Source organism: Plectropomus leopardus, chromosome 7 (assembly GCF_026936395.1).
Source record: "Plectropomus leopardus strain MGB_pleo_1.0 chromosome 7, ASM2693639v1, whole genome shotgun sequence".
In the NCBI taxonomy this organism is placed as follows: domain Eukaryota; kingdom Metazoa; phylum Chordata; class Actinopteri; order Perciformes; family Serranidae; genus Plectropomus; species Plectropomus leopardus.
The window spans coordinates 2,917,894-2,939,415 of NC_142182.1; the positions used below are offsets into that span (position 1 = coordinate 2,917,894).

At 41.5% G+C, this 21,522-nt stretch overlaps 1 protein-coding gene and 1 long non-coding RNA gene across 5 annotated transcripts in view; one reads left to right on the top strand and one right to left on the bottom strand.

The window, feature by feature from the left end:
- Positions 1-14,950, bottom strand: part of LOC121949700 (uncharacterized) — a 48,693-nt gene extending 33,743 nt beyond the window's left edge. Inside the window, exons 1-2 of one of the 4 annotated variants that reach the window (XR_015776935.1) lie at positions 14,100-14,950; positions 7,980-8,085 (exon numbers count right to left, since the gene is read on the bottom strand). This is a non-coding gene — a long non-coding RNA (uncharacterized LOC121949700). The remainder of the gene's footprint in view (positions 1-7,979; positions 8,086-14,099) is intronic. The other 3 variants (XR_015776934.1, XR_015776932.1, XR_015776933.1) reach the window with 3 other exon arrangements.
- Positions 1,611-20,834, top strand: hyal4 (hyaluronidase 4). The gene is made up of 4 exons (XM_042495424.2): positions 1,611-1,795; positions 11,794-12,783; positions 14,961-15,050; positions 16,334-20,834. Exons 2-4 carry the CDS (start codon positions 11,827-11,829, stop codon positions 16,832-16,834), a joined length of 1,548 nt encoding a protein of 515 aa, XP_042351358.2. The 5' UTR covers positions 1,611-1,795; positions 11,794-11,826; the 3' UTR covers positions 16,835-20,834.
- Positions 20,835-21,522: the final 688 nt, after the last annotated feature.

Genomic DNA, 21,522 nt, shown 5'->3' on the forward strand with positions numbered 1-21,522 from the left:
GGCCATAAAACAAAGTTGCAGTGACGCTGTGTCTGGTGTGCCACCTGATGCTCTGCTGGGGACTCCTGCAGTTCGAGGCGTTGACGGAAAAATCTGATATACTTTAGGATCAACAAGGATAAACAGTGGCTGAGTTGTGACGTTTGTGTGACGTTTCAGGGCAGCAGTAATGGTGGAAGGCATAAAAATAGTGTCAGCAACTGACAGTAAAAAATATATACATATCATTATATTGTTCCTAGTAGCTGTCATTTGCTTTTAGTAGTGGCATGTTTTAGTATATGCATCTATTAGCTGTTGCAAGCAAGCAAACTTTTAATCATGAAGCATGCCAGGCGAGTGCACTAACACTGATATCATGAGTTGCCGACTCGACGTCATAAATGCAGAAACATAGCCGGCAAAAGTCAATGTTTGGTCAATGGTTAACTTTTTTATTTATTTTTTTATTACTTTTTTATTATGAAATCTTATATAAAAATGTAAATAAACTGGAAACAGCTATCAACCTCTTGTTTAAACGCTCTTAGCATTAAAATGCAACCCATCCTCTCTGTACCTTCCGCGTTGTTAAAACAAGGAAAAAATCAGCGCACAAAAACAGCACCTAAAAAGGTGCACAACACAAAAAGCAATTTATGACAAAAACTGACCTTCAGCGCACAGTAATGTCCTTTTTAGATGCTTCTGGGTCTGTGGCAGCAACATGAAGAAAGCATTTCAGCTCGAGTTGTTGTGAACACTAAGAGGAAGCGACCCGTTATTTACAGAAAATACGCTTACAAAATAAAACATCAACAACAAATAAATCAATACCATTTCAGAAATGGGGGTTGCAACCGAATAAACCGTACAATCATTAAATATTAAAACAAGGTCGTATTGAAAACCTCTGATGTGTATGTCTTTCGTCACTGCTGATTAAATATGGTGTCACTCCACCAATAATGAAAACAGAAGTAGAGGATTCACGCTGTGCCTTAACTCGTACAAGAAATGTATCCCTAAAGGGTAAATAAAGAAATTAGTATAAAGCTACAAATTACATATAGTACAGAGTTCATAGTACATGAACACAACAAAGTTGGAACTTGGAACCGCAAATACCGACATCACACGAATGCAACCAAATATCCCCAATAGCATCTTGTGTTAAAATTATTCAGCCTCAGCATTTCCACACACTTTAATGAGGCTGGACGAGAAGTTTCCCTGCACGCAAAACAAATTAAATGTAATGTCTGAATTCAACTCGGTCTGCTCGATCCACATTTAAATGAAGACGAGGTGGAGTTTATGTATGTAAATGCAGGCGTGCGTGATAACACACACACACACACACACACACACACACATTTGTGCACAGACTATTGTTGTTGACAGCTGTGTGTTTACGTCTGTCCTTCCGTCTGATGCTGATTGAAGTGGATGAGTCAAGACTTTTCTTCCAGAGAGGATCAGACCTCAGAGGAGCTCAGCAAACTCTCAGGGATTTAACCCCTCGCTCTCTCTCTCTCTCTTTACAGTGTGCCTCTACGTCTCTCGCCCCCCTCCCTCCCTCCCTCCCTCCCTCTCTGCTCTCTAATCGTTGTGTTGTGGTGGTGACGCTCTCTCCTCCCTCTCCTCTCCAGGCTCTATATAAGTGTGGTTTGTGTTTCAGACTCACAGAGAGAATGAACACGAGCCCATCGGACATATGGCAGAGAGGGCCACTATGACCCCTGTGGTGACCCCGAAGACGAGACCTCCACCTCCCCCTGGACTGTTAATTTTTGGTCGTGTGCAGCATCTACAGGTGAGCTCTTAAACCCAAGTTTTCACTCTCAGGCTAAAAACAAAAAAAGTTGCAGGTTTTGTTTTTGCAGAAGGAGGACAATAAAGTGTATTTTTAAATTCAGGGAGGGAGGCGGGTGCCACAGCGTGGCTGGAGCGTCTGTTTTGGGTGATGCAGGAAGGGGAAGGAGGAGGAGGAGGGGGAGCACCCTGCCATGCCAGGAATGTTGGCTCACCCTTAACAATACCCTCGCAGCGCAGAGTTTCTCTCATGTAGAAATCAGACACACAGCAGTACTTTTTTTGTGAGTGTTTTGCTCAAAAGCTCCACATTAATTATAGTGGAGACATTAAAAGTTCCAGTTAGGTGGAGTTTCAGTCATTTAGCAGCCGCTCTGACTCATAAAGACTTACAGTAAAGAGTCAGAGCAGGCGACGACACGGGAGGTCACAGTTTTCAAGGAACGTCAGCTGGATTAAAGTTCATCACTGGCGGCTATAAATAGATTTCGCTCTCTTTATTGGAGTTTTTCAGTCCGCCCCCCACAGACACACAGAGGGTTAACACGTCTGGGTTAAAGATCAAAAGCTGAAGCTGCGTGTGAAGGATGCTCTGCCTTCAGGTGTTTTACTGAGAAACTCTGTGAGGAGCTTTTTCCAATAATAAGACGCTGCTTAATGATATATAGTATATTTATGTCTTATGATGAGGGCTGTCGGCGTTAACACGTTAACTGCCATGCATCTAAAGTCCGTACATGATCTGTTATTTATTTTTGTACACATTCCTGTCTCTAAGAGGCTGTACTGGGCTGAGTTTGAAAGCTAGAGTTATGATACTGGTTTCACATGAAACTATGGTTTTGGTGCTAGATACCTCATTGGCCACTACTCGAAGCTCACCGAAATGCGTCTGCGTGGGCACCATATTCAGGAGGTCAAGATCCGTTAGTAAACAAACGTGTATTGAGAGATGTAGATTCCACAACAAAATTGACTGTATCTCGCTTAATTCTGAACCGATTTTCATGAAATTTGTTTTCATATCAACATCAGAAAGTAAACATGATAGTGGTTACTTGTTTGAATTAATTTCATTTACTGGAGTTAATCTAATAAACTATGACAAACCAGTAATCCTCTGAATAGCCACAACACTGAGACATGTGGGCTCCAATTTATGAATAAGCAACATCCAGTGATGGAAAGTAATTAAGTACATTTATTCAAGTACAGTACTTCGGTACAATTTGAGGCACTGACACTTCACTGGAGTATTTGCATTTTCTGCTACTTTAAATTTCATGCAACTTCATATTCCCATTACGTTTCGGAAACATTCACGTGTGTAATAATAAAAATCGCAGGTTTATTTGTGCAAAATCTTTTCCCTGCTGTTGTGAAAATTGTACCAGAGAGGGAGAAAAATCTCAGGCAATCATCTCCATAATGAGGCAACACCTTTAAGGTGGTGGTGTAGTACTCATATTCATATTCTCATATTTGAACTAGTTTATGTCTTTGTGTTGCCTCAACACCTATATTTCCCCTGTGGCGATCAATGAAGACATGCCTTTTTTAAAAATCTGTCATCATCTCTGCTGATAAAGATCTTTCTCCAACTCCCTCTGTTGATAGGCGGTTTGAATTTGCGTCACTTTGTCACATGATTCTTCCTTAACAGTGACCCAACAGGAAGTTGCTATAAATGAGTAAAGCTGACAACAGAAAGATATGTTGTAAAGAGTAAAGATCATCAGAAAAAGATTTATAGGTCGTCAAAAAGCTCATCAAGTAGCTCATTTTAAAAAATATCAGATTTTGTCATATTTAAATATTTTCCTCCTCATTAGTTTTGTCCTCTTTTCCTCTGAGGTCATCCATCTGTTTTCTCAATCTGACAAATCCTCCCCAAAACCCCGACCTCACCAATCCCCCTCGGTCCTGGCAGCGTGGTTTTCTGGAGCCTCGGCGCTCACCAGGCGCCGTGATTAACTCTGGCTCTGCTGAGTGGAAAGATTTCAGCCTTGGTGGTTCCTGCTCTCCGGCTTTTGTTTTTCTCGTGTGAGGAACATGAATCACGACCACATTCGGTCACCAGGAATATTTGTTGTAATAAATCTCTTTGCTCTGGTTAACTTGGTTCGACCGTCTTCGTTTGTGAATCATGGAAAAGTCCTGATGTCGTGTTGCTGAGCGTTTGAGGAGGTGATGGAGGAGACAAACTGCAGTCCAGTTTTGAGGATTTTTCGTGGTTCATGCTGATCTCAGTCTGATAAAGCACTCAAATGAATCAGTTACATAAACTCTTTATTGGACGGTCATCAGGCTGAAGACGTGACTTCTTCTGGACAGTTACACGGTGCTCAGATACGCTGTTTTCACGGTCTGACCAAGATAAGCTGCAGGACGTCACCACGACTCAGAGCACTTAACTGACTAACGATTTACCCAGGCTACAGTTACTCAGCAAAATGACATTTTTTTGTAAACATCATTGTCAGTCAGGTTCATCCAAAAGTTTGGCCGAGAGAAAGATATCAAAACATCCACCAAACTACCACAAAATGTGACATAAATATTCATGACGCCCAAAGAATGAACCCCAATTATACCACATTATACATGCCATCTAAGGTATGTAGTCACGTTGCTGAATCTGATAACCATATCACACAGAGAGAAAACACCAAAGTGCAAAAGCTGTGATGTGCCAATCCAGATTAACCCTTTCAAAACTTTTGTGCTTTTAGTATACATTAAGTGCCAGAGTGCATAAAACAGCATGAAAAAAGAGCGTGTTTATCAAAAAAAGAGGAAAAAATGCCAGTGGAGGATCCCCCGTACCCAATAGACAGACCTAGCTAAGCCCCTAATATCCTAAAATCCTAGAAACGTGCTAAAATCTTCTAAACGTCCTATAATCTGTGAAACATCCCAGGAATTTCCTAGAAACAACCTTAAGTCATAGAAATGTCCAAGAAACATCCTCAAATCCCAAAACATCCAAAAATCCTGTCCTATCCTAAAATCCAAGAAACGTCGTATAATCTGAGAAATGTGCTTAGAAACATCCTAAAGTCCAAGAAACATCCTAAAATCCTAGAACCATGTATGGGGCTGCTGGGACTGGCCCCGGTCCTCCTGTCATTTTGCAAAAGTGGCACCTAAGCAAAGAAAATTGAGTTTTCCTGGTTTACAACCAGTTTCAACACTGCTGAGCATCTTTTTAAATCATATACGTTTTCAGATTGATATCCTTCTTTACAGGAAACCTTTCCAGTCTTGTTCTTGCAGAGACCTGAACAACACGCAGGTGTGTATTTGTGACTCGCAGAAACAGGTCAACAGGTCGGTTAGATTACCGGACAGCAGCATGTGATGTGCAAAGCTTTCATGGCGTTTAAAGCGTTAGTGCTGCCAGAATCAGACTGAGTGAGTAGTTCTGCGCCTTGGTGACGTCCGGTCCGTGTTGGAACACATTTACGTGCACAGATGGCGAATGTGAAGGAATCTGTTATTCTGGCTCCCGCCCCTCAGCCCTCCATCAGGGGTTCGGCTCGATTCCCAAACATCAAACCGAGGACACGCTTCTCCCTCTCCTGGCATCTGTCAATGTGCTCGTCTTTCCGTCCTCTTAGAAATGCCTCCATAAAGCTGTCGGCTTCACTTTACTCCTGAGTTGGAGATGCTTTCTTTGGGCATGAAATCCTCTCGTGTTCCAGGAGTAACTGGTGTGAAATGAGCTCCTTCGAGGTCGTGCGGGAGCACGCTGAGCCTCACGTCAAAGATAAAAACTGGCGTCAGCCCCCGAGAGAAGACACTGAGGAAAGGTCATGAACTGATTTGTTATCGGCTGTGCGGAGTAACAGAGAGCTAATAGTGTTTCTTCCTCATGACTTTCGCCCGGCGTCATCGTCTGGTTCTGCTGAGCGGCCAGAGAAGCGTCTCCGCTTCAGACCCTGCCAACTTCGGCTCAAACTCCTCCTGTTTTTCCAACAGAGACACTGAAAATTAGACGCTTTCTGCCATCCTTGTTTTTGTTGAATGAAGGCAGCCATTCCACAAGAGCACCAAGAACCACAGACATCAACAAACTCTTATCTTAATCGATGCCAGACCGGCCCGCGGCTCCGAGCTCCTCCGGGTGAATAATTCACTTTGACACAAAGCCAGATTTTATACATGAGCTCCAATGTGTTTGATCTGAGTCAGCTCCCTCTGTCTTTTACCGTGATAACAACCATCGATTGGAGCACGCGAAGACTCGGTACAGTGCAGCCTCAGTGTTCATGTGTTTTTTTCTAGACCATCATCAGTTAGACCCCATTTTGAATTCCCACCAGAAAAAGTTGAAACACAATAGTATTTGTTGTTTCAATGAAATTAAAGTTCTAGTGCACACCAGGATGCTCCGGATGGCAGAACAAAGGGAGAGAACTATGCATTTGTGCACAAGGATTCTTCGTTTTTTGGGGTTTTTTTTAACAAGGTATTGTATGTTTGTTCAAGCAAACTGACCAACACATTCACATCCCAGCTCGTCACATGGTGATGTCGCCCATGCATGTTGCATATGGACAGTCCCATGTCGTTTGGCCAGTATAATAACGCGACCAGTTCTGTCCGAGTGCGTTCTCATCTGACGCCATCCATCTGGCTGGACTCGGAAGGTGGCTTTTGGCGTCATGCTCTTACATTTAAAAGCACAGAGAGAATGGACTTATTTGACAAGTTCAGAGTGTGAACGGGCTGCTTTGACACCCTAACTTCTCCTGACAATCGGCCTCTTGTGAGTAGAGCTGAAATGATTAGACAGAAAATAAATCTGCAACTCTTTTGACAATAGATTCATTGTTTAAATTCTCCTTTGGTTTTGGACTTTTGATTATACACATCAGGCAATTTGTAGACTTTGGGCCGCCGCAAATGAATATGGGACATTTTTTAAATACTGTTTGAGATTTTATGATGACGATGATACTTTTTTGTTGTTGTTTTTGGGGATCTGTGTACACGAGGATCGTTCTTAGAATGTTACATTATGAACACAGATTTTTTTTAAATGCAAAGGAAAGACTTTTGCTTTTTTAGTGGGGCCGTTGTCATCTGAACGTGGCCTTAGTCATGCATTTGATCTGGATGAGGTTTCATATTTAGTTTCATGATTGACAGGTGCACAATGGAGTGCTTCAGTTTGAAACGTAGGATCAGGCGTCTTCACTATAATTGATTAGGACTGTTGTCGACTAAACTATTAATGAATCAAAATGAGAAATTGTGTTATATAGTCTCATGGTGTGTTTAGACTGGGTGAGTGCAGTAGTTGTTGTGTGTAATGTGTGCACTTTGTGTTGGATGGTGAACTGGGATTATGTGCAGTTACACATGTGGTGTTGTTTTTGTTCAGGCTGTTGTGTTTTTGATGTCATGGTGTGACAGTTGTTTTTTGTTTGTGTTTTTTGTTTTTGTTAGTAAGTGTGAAGGCATTATCTGTGCAGCACTAAGTCCAAGACAAATTTCCGCTCGAGGACAATAAATTGTATCGTATCGTATCAAAAGAGAAAACGACCAAAAATGAATCAATAATTTAAAAAAATGTTTACGAACAAAAGTGGTCATCAAAGTACGACAGCTAAGGGTGCCCGGTAGCTCACTTCATAGAGTGGGCACCCCATGTGCAGAGGCTTCATGCCTTACCGCAGCCGCTGTGGACCTGACTCCGACCTGCGGACCTATGACCTTTGTAATAAAGGCAAAAAGCAAAAACAAACAAAAAAAAAGTACAGATGCTTCAATAAACTGATTCAAGGAGCAGATGCGATTCGGCTTTCTGTGGAGTTACCACATGTGCAACAAAACGTGGGATCTTTTCAACCGAACCAACAATCACTGTTGGTTTGTCCACAATTGTCCCCTAAACATAACCAATTAGTTTTAGTTACATAACTGAAACTGTAGACGTGACAGATTAGAAAACGTTGAGAGAAATTCTGCAGTGGTAAAGAATAGTTTTAGAAGACACTGACGGACAAAGTTCACAATAAAGGCAGATAACAGTTGAGCACATATGTTATCAGAGTCTTGAAATCTTGCAGACTGAGAAAACTCTGATGTAAGTTGGAAGCATCATTTGCAGAAAATGCAGTCACTCTTTTCTTTTCACGCTCGACTAAACCAAGAACTTCGAGAGGTAGGTTTCTTACCTGTAAAGTGATCCATGATGCCGGCGTCGCAGGACAGAGATCCGTCACAGCTTCATGTCATCAGACCAGCATCGGCTGTCAGAGGTTTCAGGCTTGAACAGAAAATCTGCAGAGAGAATAATCAGAAACATTCCTGTTTTCAAATCATGCCAGCTCTCTGGAAGTGGTTTCGGCTCAAACGGAGAGCCAGTTTCCAGCCGATACATTATGGTGACGCTGTAATGCAGTGGGCTTTGAAAAATGATCCACTTTCACTAAGTGCAGCAAGTGAAATTATTTCCAAACCTTCAGGGAAAAACTGGCAGGGGCACAAAGAGAGGAAAAGACTTTGATTCCAAACCGACATAACTCAGATAGGAAAAAGAACAACTCCCATAAACTTTATAGTACTTGTGAAGAAAAGGCTACAACCACCATGAAACAATGACCTTCTGAAAAATAGATGTAAAATATAATCTGCTGTCATGCTGAACTAAAACGCATACACAACTGCAAGCTTTTTTTTCACCACTGGATGTTAAAAACACAACATGATGTTTGTTTAAACACTTTAAAGAGAAAATTTGGAAGTTGGGTTGTATGAGGTACCAGCCCATTCTCATTCCAAAAAAATAAAAAAAAAATCCTTAAACCTTTCTGTTCATCACCCAACAATATACGAAAATATTCTGACAAATTTTATAAAATTCTGCGTTCATGGAACTTTATTTCGGGAAAAAAAGGTAGTCAACAACCCAAACTGATGCATTTTTTTAAACCTAACCACATGCAGGACCCCAGGGAGAGGAGGGCCACGTTCATGTGCTTCTGATGGGGATCACTGAATAAACAATAAACAATAAACATGTTTTTGTCCACTAGGTGCACTGTCGCAATCAATGTCCCTGCTAATTATTGGTGTATCCAAGGCTGTGATCATCCAAACATAATCAACTTAGCATGTAGTATATTTAAAATAATTCATTTTTTGTGTTTTTTTCCCCCCATCTCATCTAAAAACATAATGGCATCATGACAAAAAAATGGTATTTAAAGGGTTAAAGTTCTGAAAATTAATAGATATTTGATGTTTATTATTAGGACTGATGTTGGTTAAAAAATTTAGCTCAATGAAAGTAGAAAATAATATCATTGTTTATTACTTTTGTAGCCTGATCTAGCAGAGCGATATGAGTGTGTGATACTAAAGCAGGTTGTAAGGGTTAATAAAATACTTTTATAAAAGTTAAGAAGCAAGAAACCTTAAATGAGTAAATAAGATCATTTCTGCTTTGTCGTCAGTATTTAAACGTGGGGGGAAACCGTGACACAGACAGAAACTGGAACATAATTCTGACGTCTGATTGGCCCGTCTGACTGATGTTTGGTTCGAGGGACGCAGAGACACGATAAACTGAGTCTCACTGAGACATTTGGCAGGCAGGTCTGTCATTATGGCCTGAGGCTTCAGCTCTGGTCAGAGGAGGACGAGATGTGGACAGGAACGCAGCGGTCTGTCCAGCTCAAGTCTTCGTTTCAATCCCTGGGTGTCAACTGACTTCCTCTCTGTGACCTCTGACCCCTGGGTGCCACGGAAATGAGCCTACAGCTATTTATATCTTTAAGGACAGCGACGGTCAGGACGGCCTGTTTAGTTTAGTTTTTTGGCTGTAACAACCATTTTTATACCATTTACTGTGCAAAGCACTTTGTTGATTAACTGAATAGTTGACTATAAAATGTCAGAAAATAGAGAAAAATTCCCTCCAGGATTTCCAAAACCCCAAGATGACATCTGTACATTTATTACATGCAAGGTTTTTTTTTTTAAATAAACTTCAATTTTCAAATGAAATATACAGTTTCTGCTCTTCAAATGTAAAGAGTGTATTTTCAAATTTAAATAGAGGTTGACTTCCTTGGGTCAAGGCGACAAAAGCAGCAATTCTTTATTGTATATTCCAGGATCCCCATTCGGAGCGCATTAACCCTTTACAAGAAATGACCCAAAAATAAGCAAGAAATGAGTAAAAAGTTCAAAGAAAATTACTTAAACAATAGCATAAATTTAAAAAAAAATCATAATAAATAAACAATGAACATAGAACTATTTTTTGTCCATATTCTATAATTATAACTTTATATTTACCCCTGGTTAAAAAAAAAACCAAATAATTATCTCTTTCTACATTTTCACATTTGTTTTTGTATTTTGTGGGACATTTCACCTTTCAGAGGTTTAAATGCTTGTGAAAAATGAATGCAGCACAAGAAAACTGTTGTTAATCCAGATTTCAAAGGGTTAATGTGGCCCTGGTCTTCCTGAGGTCCTGCATGTGTTTAGGTTTAGAAAAATCCATCCAGTGTGGCTCATTTACTGCCTTTTTCCCAAAAAATGAGGTTCCATGAGGGACAACGCCAAATTTGAAAACATTTCTTTTTGTATATTATGATTAATTAGTATTATTAGTATTATTATTGATTAACGTTGCAGCTTAAGGTGCTGCAGAAGAATTAAACTGCAGAAGAATTAAACACTTAAACTGGGAAATCTCCAGGGATGCTGGTCGTACACTAAGTGTCCTAACCTGCAGGAGGAAACACGTCGCGTGTCCTGCAGCGTTTTACAAAACTGACAGAAGCAGCAGAGGCTCTAAAGCCAAAGCTGTAAATGACAGCGTGAAGAGTTTCAGCTCGTCTGCAAACGTCTCTTCAACTTCATTTGACCTTCTGACTGTTTTTATGTCGTTTGATGCGTTTATGGAAGTCACAGCTGGATGAACTCAACAGTTCCTCAACTCGTCCACTCTGTTGTACAAATAAACGTCTGTTTTACTGTCGGCGTTAAAGCCCAATAACGGATCACGAAAGCTTTAACATTTGCTTTGACATGTGAGTTTACGAGCCGATAGTTTTTCCATGTTTGAGTCTATGAAAACATGTGGGCAGAAATTCTATTCTCATTTATTTTCCAGCTGTTGACATTTTATTTTAAATTCTGTGCAGATCCCAGAAGTTTTCAAGGACGCAGAAATACAGACAGACAGAGACTGTCAGGACAACTTTTGGGTAAAATTATGCCAAAGCATCTGGAATATTTCAACTTGATTAATTTTGAACATTTTCCTCCATGTTCTAAAGTTATGAACGCGTTTAAATTTAGTTAAAGCTACAAAAAGAGATTCAGGAGCTCAAACTAATCATGCTTTGTGCTTGATGTTCACATCCCAACTCGTCACACGGTGCCGCTCTGTCAGTGACCTTCTGCGTCCGCTGTTTACGCTCTGGGATGTTACCACGATGTCGACAAATGCACATGGTGGGATGATGCAGCAGAGTGCTTATGTTTACACAACAGCACATGGCAACAAACGCTGACTGTCACAATGGTTACGATGAGGCAACAAGGTTCATCCACAGCGGGAAGAGAACTCCGAACTCTCTCACGCTCGTACGCCGACAGCACTGACAGAGCGGACATATCTGACGACGGTCTGATGATTTCGTTGTTGTTGTTTTGTTGTTGGCTGGTTTAACTTCCAGCTCAGCAAATACAGACATTTGGTCAGTGACCTTTGGCGTCAGATAGTGACACACCGAGGCTCCCTTCAGTGGAGGTAGCTGTTCTCATTACATATTTTCACAGACTTCAAAAGTATTAGGACAAACTTTTTTATATTTTAAATTAACAAACTTGTAATTCATGATTCAAATGGGGTCAAAAAATTATTAATCTCTCCCCATTAACTACTGGACTTCCCGAAATTAGTTCCCATGATAGAAAAAGCTGAAAAAATAAAATCTGTCTGTTTTCTCTCTCTGTCTCTTTCTTCAGGATGATTGACAGCTGCTCCTCCTGATCCCCAGGATGCCTGTGGTGCCAGCGGGCGGGACATCTTCCTCCCACCACGTTGTACCGGTCGCCCTCACCTGCTCCTGGCTGCTTCTGCTCTTCCACGCCGCCTTCGGTCAGAAACCCGCCAAGCTGCCTCTGATTGGCCGGAAGCCTTTTATCGCCGCCTGGAACGCCCCGCTGGACATGTGCACCATCAAGTACAACATCACCACCAACGCTGACCGCCTCTTCCACATCCACGGGAGCCCACGAGCCGATTGGACGGGGCAGAATGTCACCATCTTCTACGCCAACAGGCTGGGCTACTACCCCCACTACACGCCGCAGGGCACCGCTGTGCACGGCGGCCTGCCGCAGAACTGCAGCCTGGACCAGCACCTGTTCAAGGCCTACGAGGACATCAACCACTTCATCCCGTCAGAGGACTTCCGCGGCCTGGCCGTCATCGACTGGGAGTTCTGGCGGCCTCAGTGGAGCCGAAACTGGCACAAGAAGGACATCTACCGCCGCAAGTCAAGAGAGCTTACGGCCAAGGCGTATGTCAACGTGACGGCGGCGCAGATAGAGGAGCTGGCCCGGCGCCGGTTTGAAAAGAGCGCCAAGGCGTTCATGCAGAGGACTATCCAGCTGGGGATACGCCTTCGCCCCAACGGCCTCTGGGGTTTCTACCTCTACCCCGACTGCCACAATTACAACCTGCACGAGCAGAACTACACGGGCTTCTGCCCCCTGCTGGAGCGGCTGAGGAACGACGAGCTGATGTGGCTGTGGAACAGCAGCACGGCGCTCTTCCCGTCCGTGGCGATCAGGAAAAGTCACACCAACAGCATCAGCAACCTGCACTTCTCCCAGCACAGGATCCGAGAGTCGCTCCGCATCGCCTCGCTGACCTCCAAGGAGTACGACCTCCCCACCTACGTGTACCTGCGGCTGGGCTACCGAGACGAGGCGCTGGCCTTCCTCACCATGGTAACAATGACGTCATCACAATTCACTTGTTTTGCCTTTAGTTCAGTATATAGCAGACTTGATTAAGCCTTAATATTTTTTTTTCACCAACATCAGTCCTATTCATAAATATAAAATATTCATTATTTTCAGAACTGTAACCCTTTAGATTCAGGTTTTTGTCATAATGCCACTGTGTTTTTTTTTAGATGAAAAAACACAAAAATGTGTTATTTTAATTGAATTCACCATGCATCCATTTTTTTTTATTATCACAGCCTGACATTGCCCTCAGCATAGGTGATATAGTAGGTCGCCTACAGCACCACACGCTGGAGGGGCGCTGCAGGTCACACGAGATAAGATAATCATTTCCGCCGCACGCGCACATGTCCGCTCTGGGGCACACACAAGATAGACAGTCCACTCTGGCGCACGTGCACGTGTCCGACGGTCTGCTCCGGCGCATGCACACATTACCGCTCCGGTGCGCCCGCACATGCATGACAGTCCGCTCCAACACGCACGCATATGTCTGACAGCGCGCTCCGACGCACGCGCACATGCCCGACAGTCCGCTCCAACACGCACGCATATGTCTGACAGCGCGCTCCGACGCACGCGCACATGCCCGACAGTCCGCTCCAACACGCACGCATATGTCTGACAGCGCGCTCCGACGCACGCGCACATGCCCGACAGTCCGCTCCGACGCACGCACATGTCCGACATTCCGCAATTTAACTTTTTTTGATTATCACAGCCTGGGAAATGCCAATTATTTGCAGCAACATGGATTTTGACAGTGCACCTAGTAGAAATATCATACATTTTCTCACTATGCCAATTATGGTTTTTTTAAAAAATGATGTCATTAGGGGGAAAATAGTAGCCTAAAATTGACAAATTCCAAGTCAAAAGCCCAGAATGACACCCAGAAACAATACAGTGCATGTTTTTATGCTTTGATGGCTGTGGGATAAAAAAATGTCAGTTTGATTAACATCTACTGGTACAATTTTTGCACTTAATTATGAATGTAACAATTTAGTTTCCACAGTGTATTTTTGACTTATTGTAGGAGCTGGAAATTACAAGATATAACAAAAAATGCAATCTTGTCAAAATTTATACCATATGCATGAAATGAATGAAAAAGTGCACCAAATAGTCCCCGAGGGTTAGTTGTTTTCACTTTGTTCTTACCACACACACACACACACACACACACACACACACACACACACACACACACACACACACACACACACACACACACACACACACACACACACACACACACACGAAGCAGCTGGACGCTGAAGGTGGTGCTTTACCTTGGTAATGTCCAGGAGGTGAAGTGACACGTCTGCAGCTTCCGGTCCACACTCCATACTTGTCCGAGATGGAATTTGAACCAGCGACCCTGCAGTTCCACTCCCAGCAAAGTCGTGCATTGAAAATTGGAAGAAAAATACAAAAGAATTAGCATCAAAATATATTTAAAATACCAAAAGTAAACTACTCATCATGCAAAACGGTCCATTTCAGTAGTATTTTAAGACACAGCAAAACTAATGCAAGTTATGAAAAGATATTTATTTAAGAAACTGCAGCATATTCAAACCTTTGACATAAAGACAGTGTTAGTCACACACTGTCTGACTGTTTGCAGAGTAAAGATCAGTTTACTTTCTCACTGCTGTCATCTGCTGGAGATCCACAGAACAGCAGCTCAGATACAAACCAACTGTGGTTTCCTCGATCTCCCTAAACTACACCACCATGACCAGAGGGAGGTTTCCTGCTGGTCCTACTGGTCTGCAGCTTCACCTCCCCCTCATTGTTTCGAACCTTTTAGCACTAACTTTTATCATCTTTTCAAATATATTTATTTATTTAATTTTTTAAAAAACATTTTTTAAATTATTTTATTTTATTCAGCTACAAAGGGATTTTATCAAGGATGTTTTTTTTTCTTTCTTTTTTTAAGAGGGGATTTTTAAAAAGTTTTTTCACCTATGGTCTCATTGTGCCTGCGCCCCTCGTAGCACTCTGTAGAGCACTGCACCTAAACCCAAACCTAACCCTTACCAAGTCATCCATTAATGTTTTGGACTCTGGGCCTGGTGTTGTTTAATTTAAAGAGACACCCCAAAAATCAAAAATATATATTTTACATACTTACTTTCCTGCAGAAAGACTTGATCCACACCATCGGGGAGAGTGCTGCTCTGGGAGCTGCAGGGTTCGTCATCTGGGGGGACCTGAACCTGACCTCATCCAAGGTAGGTGTGCTTTGCCAAAAAACAAATGAAAATAAAAATCTTCTTTGTAAGCGAGCTCACACTCACACTTGTTCTATCAGCTAATGATTTATTGACTTAGAAGAATATTTGTATTCAGGTCAAAGGTTGCAGAAGATCTGCAGCCAAACTTTCTCTTTCCTAATTTGTGCCGCGGAGACGGACACAGTCTGACTGCATTCTTTCATGTGAAAGACATTCTCTCCTCAAACTTCTTGATTTGTTTTGGGACTGCAAACAAACCGCAGCAGTAAATATAGTCAGACAATAGAAAGTTGACATCATGTGGTCGCTGTGTCTTGTGAAAGCACTCTGGAACCACATTTTCAAAAAACTAAAATGCGCATGTTTTTATGGCCTGTCTGCATGGAAAGGAGGTCATCCAAAACACATCTGACCGTCTCAGAATCTCAGGGAGAGTTTGAGAGTGAATCTGCAGCTGCTCTTCAAAAATGCGCAGTTTGTATATCTGATATTCTGCAATGTTGCCTGCCTTAACTCTTAAAACGTGCTGCATCAGCAGGATTTGTCTTTAGCTGCCAAACCTGATGTCAACTGTCATTATCTCGATACAAACACTTCGACTGTCAGTCACTGGGAAACCAGTTAAAGTTAAATCAGTTGTTAGTTTGTTTCTAAAGGTAGAAAAAATATTCCACAGAACAGTTTTTAAATTAGCATAATTCATATATTTATATTGTTTTTTTTTTTAATTTTATTTAAAAAATGTCCTTTTTTTTTAGAGGGGAGGGGGTTGCAGCAGGATGGTATTATTTTTTAGGAAATTTTCTTGTAGTTTTTATTAATTTCTTAAAAAAAATAATCCTGCAGCTCTTCTATACTTTCCATAGAAAGTATTAAGTAATATGACTTTATTCTTGAAATCTAGCTTTTTTTTTTTTTTTAACATGGCTTAAATCCTCCGTTGTATTTTTTCGATGTGAGTCAATGAGGAAAGTCTTTCTGGGCCCGTGGGCGCGACGTGACGGACCCAGACGGTGTAATTCCACTTTTGGCCACTATGTAAAATTTGCATCAGAGCCTGGCGCACTTCCACCTCCCGTGCAAAGACTGTTGCTTCAAATGACGTCACCAGCGTAAGATGGCAGCGGTTGTATCCGGGATATTTTGGCTTCATTTTTGTACAGTGGAGGGAGTGAAGACGATGTCCATCTTTATATACAGTCATCAGTTGGGACTGTGAACATGTTACAAACGCGCCAAAGTGCATCACATCATGACCGCTTTGTGTTGTTTCTTTCCAGCATAACTGCACCAAGGTGAAAACCTTCCTGAGCCACCGCCTCGGCCAGTACATCACCAACGTGACGCGAGCCGCCGAGGTCTGCAGCGAATTCCTGTGCCAGGGGAATGGCCGCTGCGTCCGCCGAGACCCCCTCGCCCAACATTACCTCCACCTGAGTGCCTCCAGCTACCACATCCAGCCCGCCAACGACGGGGACTTCACCGTCTCCGGATGGCACTCGCAGTACGAGCTGGAGCTGCTGACGGAGAGGTTTCGCTGCCACTGTTACGAGGGCCATGAAGGCGAGCGCTGCGACAGCATCAACAAAGTGAAGGAGGACGACGGGCCGTGGAGGGAGGAGGAGGAGGACGAGCAGGAGAGGAGGAGGACGGAGTGGGAGGACGAGCAGGGTGAACGGTGGGAGGGCAGGGAGAGTGAGGCGCCGCCGACCGGCTGCAGCCTCCGCCTGATGGTGCTGATGCTCCTGTTGAACTTATCGCTGATAAAGACGGTCTCATGATGCGCTCTGACAAAAAGAGTCACAGATGTTACTTTTCAACACACAGACAGACCGGATTTGTCTGGATTTGAACCGATGACGTTACAGTTTCACAGGGTTCAGCAGCAGAAGCCACTTTAAATGACTTAACACTTTTTGAGTCGTTTCCATGAATCTAGAAATAGTTTTTCAGTAAATGATTAACATTTTTGCTTCATTTTAGAGCACTGAATCGCCGCCCACATTTCAGATTTTGTTCAGAGATTCAGGTCTGGTGTTATGCTTATTAATGTGTGTTTTCCTGGTCTGATGATAAACTTTATTGCAGCTGGACAGTAAGACAACATTTAAGTTAAGTGCTGGCAACACTAGTCTTATCCAAACCATCAGAGAAAAAACGATAAATATATTCCAATAAATCCTAATATTATATTGTAATTCAGAGTAATTACAGTCCATGGCTCCTCTGCCAGCAGCGCAGTTTCTCCCCTCACTCCTGCAAACACACACACAGGTCAGAGTTCAACTGGAATGACTTTCTGTGGTTTCTTGACACTCTCGCTCTCTGGATCAGTTTTGTTGAGATTTTCTATTGAATCTAATTCAGCTGTAAATGCCTCCATAATCCCAAATAAAAAGCATGATGACGTCACCCAAACAGAAACGAAAGGAACTTTTGGAGCTAGTGCCATACTTTCATTTTCTTTTCTTTTTTTAAAAACAATTTTTTAGGTAATTTTCTGTACTCATTTCTTGCTAATTCTGGGAAAATCTCTTCTTTTATTGCACTTTGCCTTCTTTTTATGTTTTTAAAAGAAATCAATCAATCAAATTTGCCCAAGTTTTAAAGGGTTAAAAAAGTCTTAAAAAGTCTAATTTGCCTTAAGCTGCAGGGACCCTGGAGTAACAGCAACAAAATGAGATATAGATGCAGCTGTGGTGGCTGCTCTAAACTGACGTCTTCTCAATATCACCTGACATCATAGTTTTTATAAAAATACCTTTTTTAACTTAAACCTCTGGCAAAACAGACTATGATCAGGAATGAAAATGACGTTAGATAATGATAGATGACGTGAAGATAAAAAAAGTGAAAGGAGTTGACAGTTCAATCTGATATCAGGCCAGTAGAGGAACTTAAGATAAACTTTGAAAATGTTCAATGTGAAACAAAACAGCTGCTGTGTTGAAAAGTAACACGTGTAAAAAAAAAAAAAAAAACGAAGAAGAAGAAGAAGAAGAAGAAGAAGAAGTGAAATGGCACTTTACATGACACATTTACAAAAGGGTTTGGCAAGTTGACAGATGAAGGTTTGGTTGATTGTTTTTTTCTGTTCTTTGACCTCTGAAACAATCTGCACTGCCTCTGCCTCGACAACTGCATCCGTTCTCACAGAAATGTTCATCCACAGATGGTAAACTGTCGCCTCCAGCAAAGAGACGATCATCCGGCATCACCGCGGAGCCGAGGAGGATGATGCAGGATGATCCTCGGATTTGTTTTGTGGAGACACGACAGAAATCTTTCGGTGGAAACCAAAAAGTGCTACGACTACCACACGGTCGTACGTGGGAACATTTGGACGCTTCATCTGTGGTGTTTTTTTAATTCATATTGCCAGAAACTTGTTATTATCCTCAACAATAAGCTGTTATTTCACTTGACGGTGTACATGAAGTGTGTATTTTTTGTACTGTTGCTTACATTATAGTCTTGAAGTGCAGCATGTCAGGAATCGCCACATATTTGAGCCTGTCGGGACGCAGCGTGCACATGTTGTAGGTGCTAATGATTCCAAAATATTATGTATCTCTGTCCTCTATATATACATATAAATACGGAGGACCTGGTTTGTTTTCAGTGATTATGTAGAGGGCGATGTTACTTTATCTCAGTTCAGACTGTGTTGTTAGTTTTTGATGAAATCTCGTAAAGCGTCTCTGAAGCTGGCGTACAGCACTGTAGGTATGACCAAACACTGAACAGCATATCAGAGGCGGCACATACTGAATATATTACTGCAGTTCTTTGACGCCTGCAGTTCTTTAACGCCTCCTTTTTGGGTAAGAAGAATCATCTCCTGCAAAACTATGACAACGAAGAAAGCTGACTTAAAACTGACTTCAAGTTAGAGGTTCTTGAGTCTCAAAGTTTGTACCGAGTCTAAAAAAAGTTGTTATGGGATTGTTTATATTAGTTTAGGTTAGTTTGAAAGTCTGTCTCTTTGTCTCTTTGTTTTATTTTTTACCTGAACCAATCCAAGCTAATCCAACAGAGCAGCTAACTACAGTGCCAAAGTTAAACAATCTCAATTTCCATTTTCTAGGATTTTGTTTTTATTCCTTTACCTACATCATCGGGTGAACTTTGCTCAGTGCTCATGAAGCTGTAGATTTTAAAAATTAATTACTCTGCGCACCTTTACTGGAGGATTTAGGGCCAATACACTTGTCGTGTTTTTGCGCCCTCTAATCCACTGTTTTTCATGTAGATGCACAGAAGTGGACGAAACATGCAAGCATTCCTAAATGCACTCTTTTTCCAAGTCTTCTGACGTTGAATAATGGCCAAAAAGAGTGTTTTTGAGGAACATTATGATGCCACATTTGAACTTTGACCTCTTGGAATATAAAATGTCAGAACTTCATCATTATATCCTATCCGATTTTTGCTTGAAATAGAAGTATTTTAATTCTCGATTGATGGCCAAAAACATGTTTTATGAGGTCACTGTGAGTCCAGTTGGACGTTTGTGCCAAATTTTAGGTAATTTCACACAATCTTCAGATATTGCGTTCACGATAAAGACACGGATGTGAGGTCACAGTGATTTTTTATATGTATTATATATATTATATTTGATTTTTATATGTGCCAAATTTGAAAAAAAAAAATGATATTCGCAAAAAATAAGATAGAAGAGGTCACAGTGACCTTGACCTTTGACCACAAAATTAAATCAGTTCATTTTGAGTCAAAGTCAATGTTCGTGTTATATTTGAAAAAAATCGTTCTTGAGATATTGTGTTGATTTTTGGACGTATGGATAAAAAAATGCCTCTAGCTTTGGCTATCACCGACGTGGAGACACAAAAACGCCCCGGAGAAGATTAGATGATGCGGTGCTCATTATGGTTGCTTAGCAACCTCAGATGCAAGAAAATTAGAGTCACTGTAGAAAATAGAGTCACTAAAAGTAAAATCATAACTTCCTCCTCCTGTCAATGAAAGTATCCCATGTTGTGGAGGTCAAAACAAGTCGGACATTTGGTCAAAAAGACATGAAGGTCAGATGGTGGATAGTTGACATAAATTGTGTTTAAGTCGTTTTAGTGACAAACTTTGCCAAAACTTGACCGTAGAAGCGACAGAGCAGAAAACAGTCTTATGGATGACCTGAAATAGTTTTGGGTAGACTCTGTGAGTGTCAGATCAGAACAAGTCGTTTCGTAGAGAAAGGATAAATGTTGCATTGTTGACTTCTGATGAGCTTTTTTTACCACTCAAGTTAAAATATTGTCAAACATCAGTATTTTTTCTGTAGCAGCTGCACACAAAGAGCTCAGCCTTTATTTTTTTTTAACTGACTGGAACTGGAAAACTTTCTGAATCCAAATTAATCACAGACTAGAGACCTGAAGTCAAACCAAATCCAGAGCAGAGGTGGACCTGAGACCTGGTTCAGAATCAGGTCACCCCAAAGACGTCAAACAGAGGTTGAGTTTCTGTAACTTTCTGTTTTTTTAACGTCAAACATGTAGCATCTGTGACAGGTCTCTGTCACACCGATCCCGCTGTAAAGTGAATCAGTACTTTCATCTCAAACCAGCCTTCAGCTGAAGTTCAGGACTGAAGAGTTTCACTTCTCTCATCATGCTGCAGTAACTGCCACCAGCACTTAGTGTGTTTTTTTTTATTTTCTTTGAAGATTGTAAACCAAATATGCAACAAGGACTATGCAACACATGCAATGTTACCTGAATGTAAATGCACTGCGAATAAAGACTTTTCTTCAGTACATCTGTGTTTCTGCAGGTTTTTTCATGCATTTAAAGAGAAGACTTCAGCTGTTGGTGGATCGTCAGAAAAACTGCTTTCACTTTGTGCAACGTGTATAATGAGCGATAAAGCTTCACAAAGCTGCTAGGCTGCAAACTTTTAGTCTTGTTTGTGAAATAAATCCAGAGCAAGGGATAGATAAAAAAAAAATGCTTAAAGAAGTCTCTTAAACCTTAAAGTCACTCAGATCTTTGCAAGAAAGCCAAAAAAACCCAAATCATCAAACCAGCTGGTTTCTGTCTAAATACTGAGGACTGAAAAGAGGAAGAGGTGGTCACAGAGAGATCATACTCTCGGCCTCTCTCACAAACAATGACACATGAAAAATACCACACGTTTGAAAACCTGCGAGTGTTACATCTGAGAAAAACGAGTCAAATACAGATACGAGTCCACAGCAGAGCCACTCATCACATAATTTGTTCTCAAAGTGTTTTAAAATGGATCCAAAAACGGAGCTGCTCAAATAATCCAATAATGATTTTGATCATTTCAAATGTGATTCAGTTAAAGGAAGTCTTCACTTAAATATTTCTTGGACAAATTAAATATTTATTTGATTTTGCTTCTAAAACATTTTCTAAATTCAGTTCATAAAAACTGCAGCGGCCCCAAAACAAAAGTGAGCAACACAGCGATCTTGAGTCAT

What these genes read in the sequence shown, in the direction of transcription:
- hyal4 (XM_042495424.2), top strand. Translation starts at nt 11,827, where the DNA reads ATGCCTGTGGTGCCAGCGGGCGGGACATCTTCCTCCCACCACGTTGTA. An exon ending in CGCTGGCCTTCCTCACCATG is followed by an intron (nt 12,784 to 14,960) that starts GTAACAATGACG and finishes ACTTTCCTGCAG; the next exon opens with AAAGACTTGATCCACACCAT. An exon ending in TGAACCTGACCTCATCCAAG is followed by an intron (nt 15,051 to 16,333) that starts GTAGGTGTGCTT and finishes GTTTCTTTCCAG; the next exon opens with CATAACTGCACCAAGGTGAA.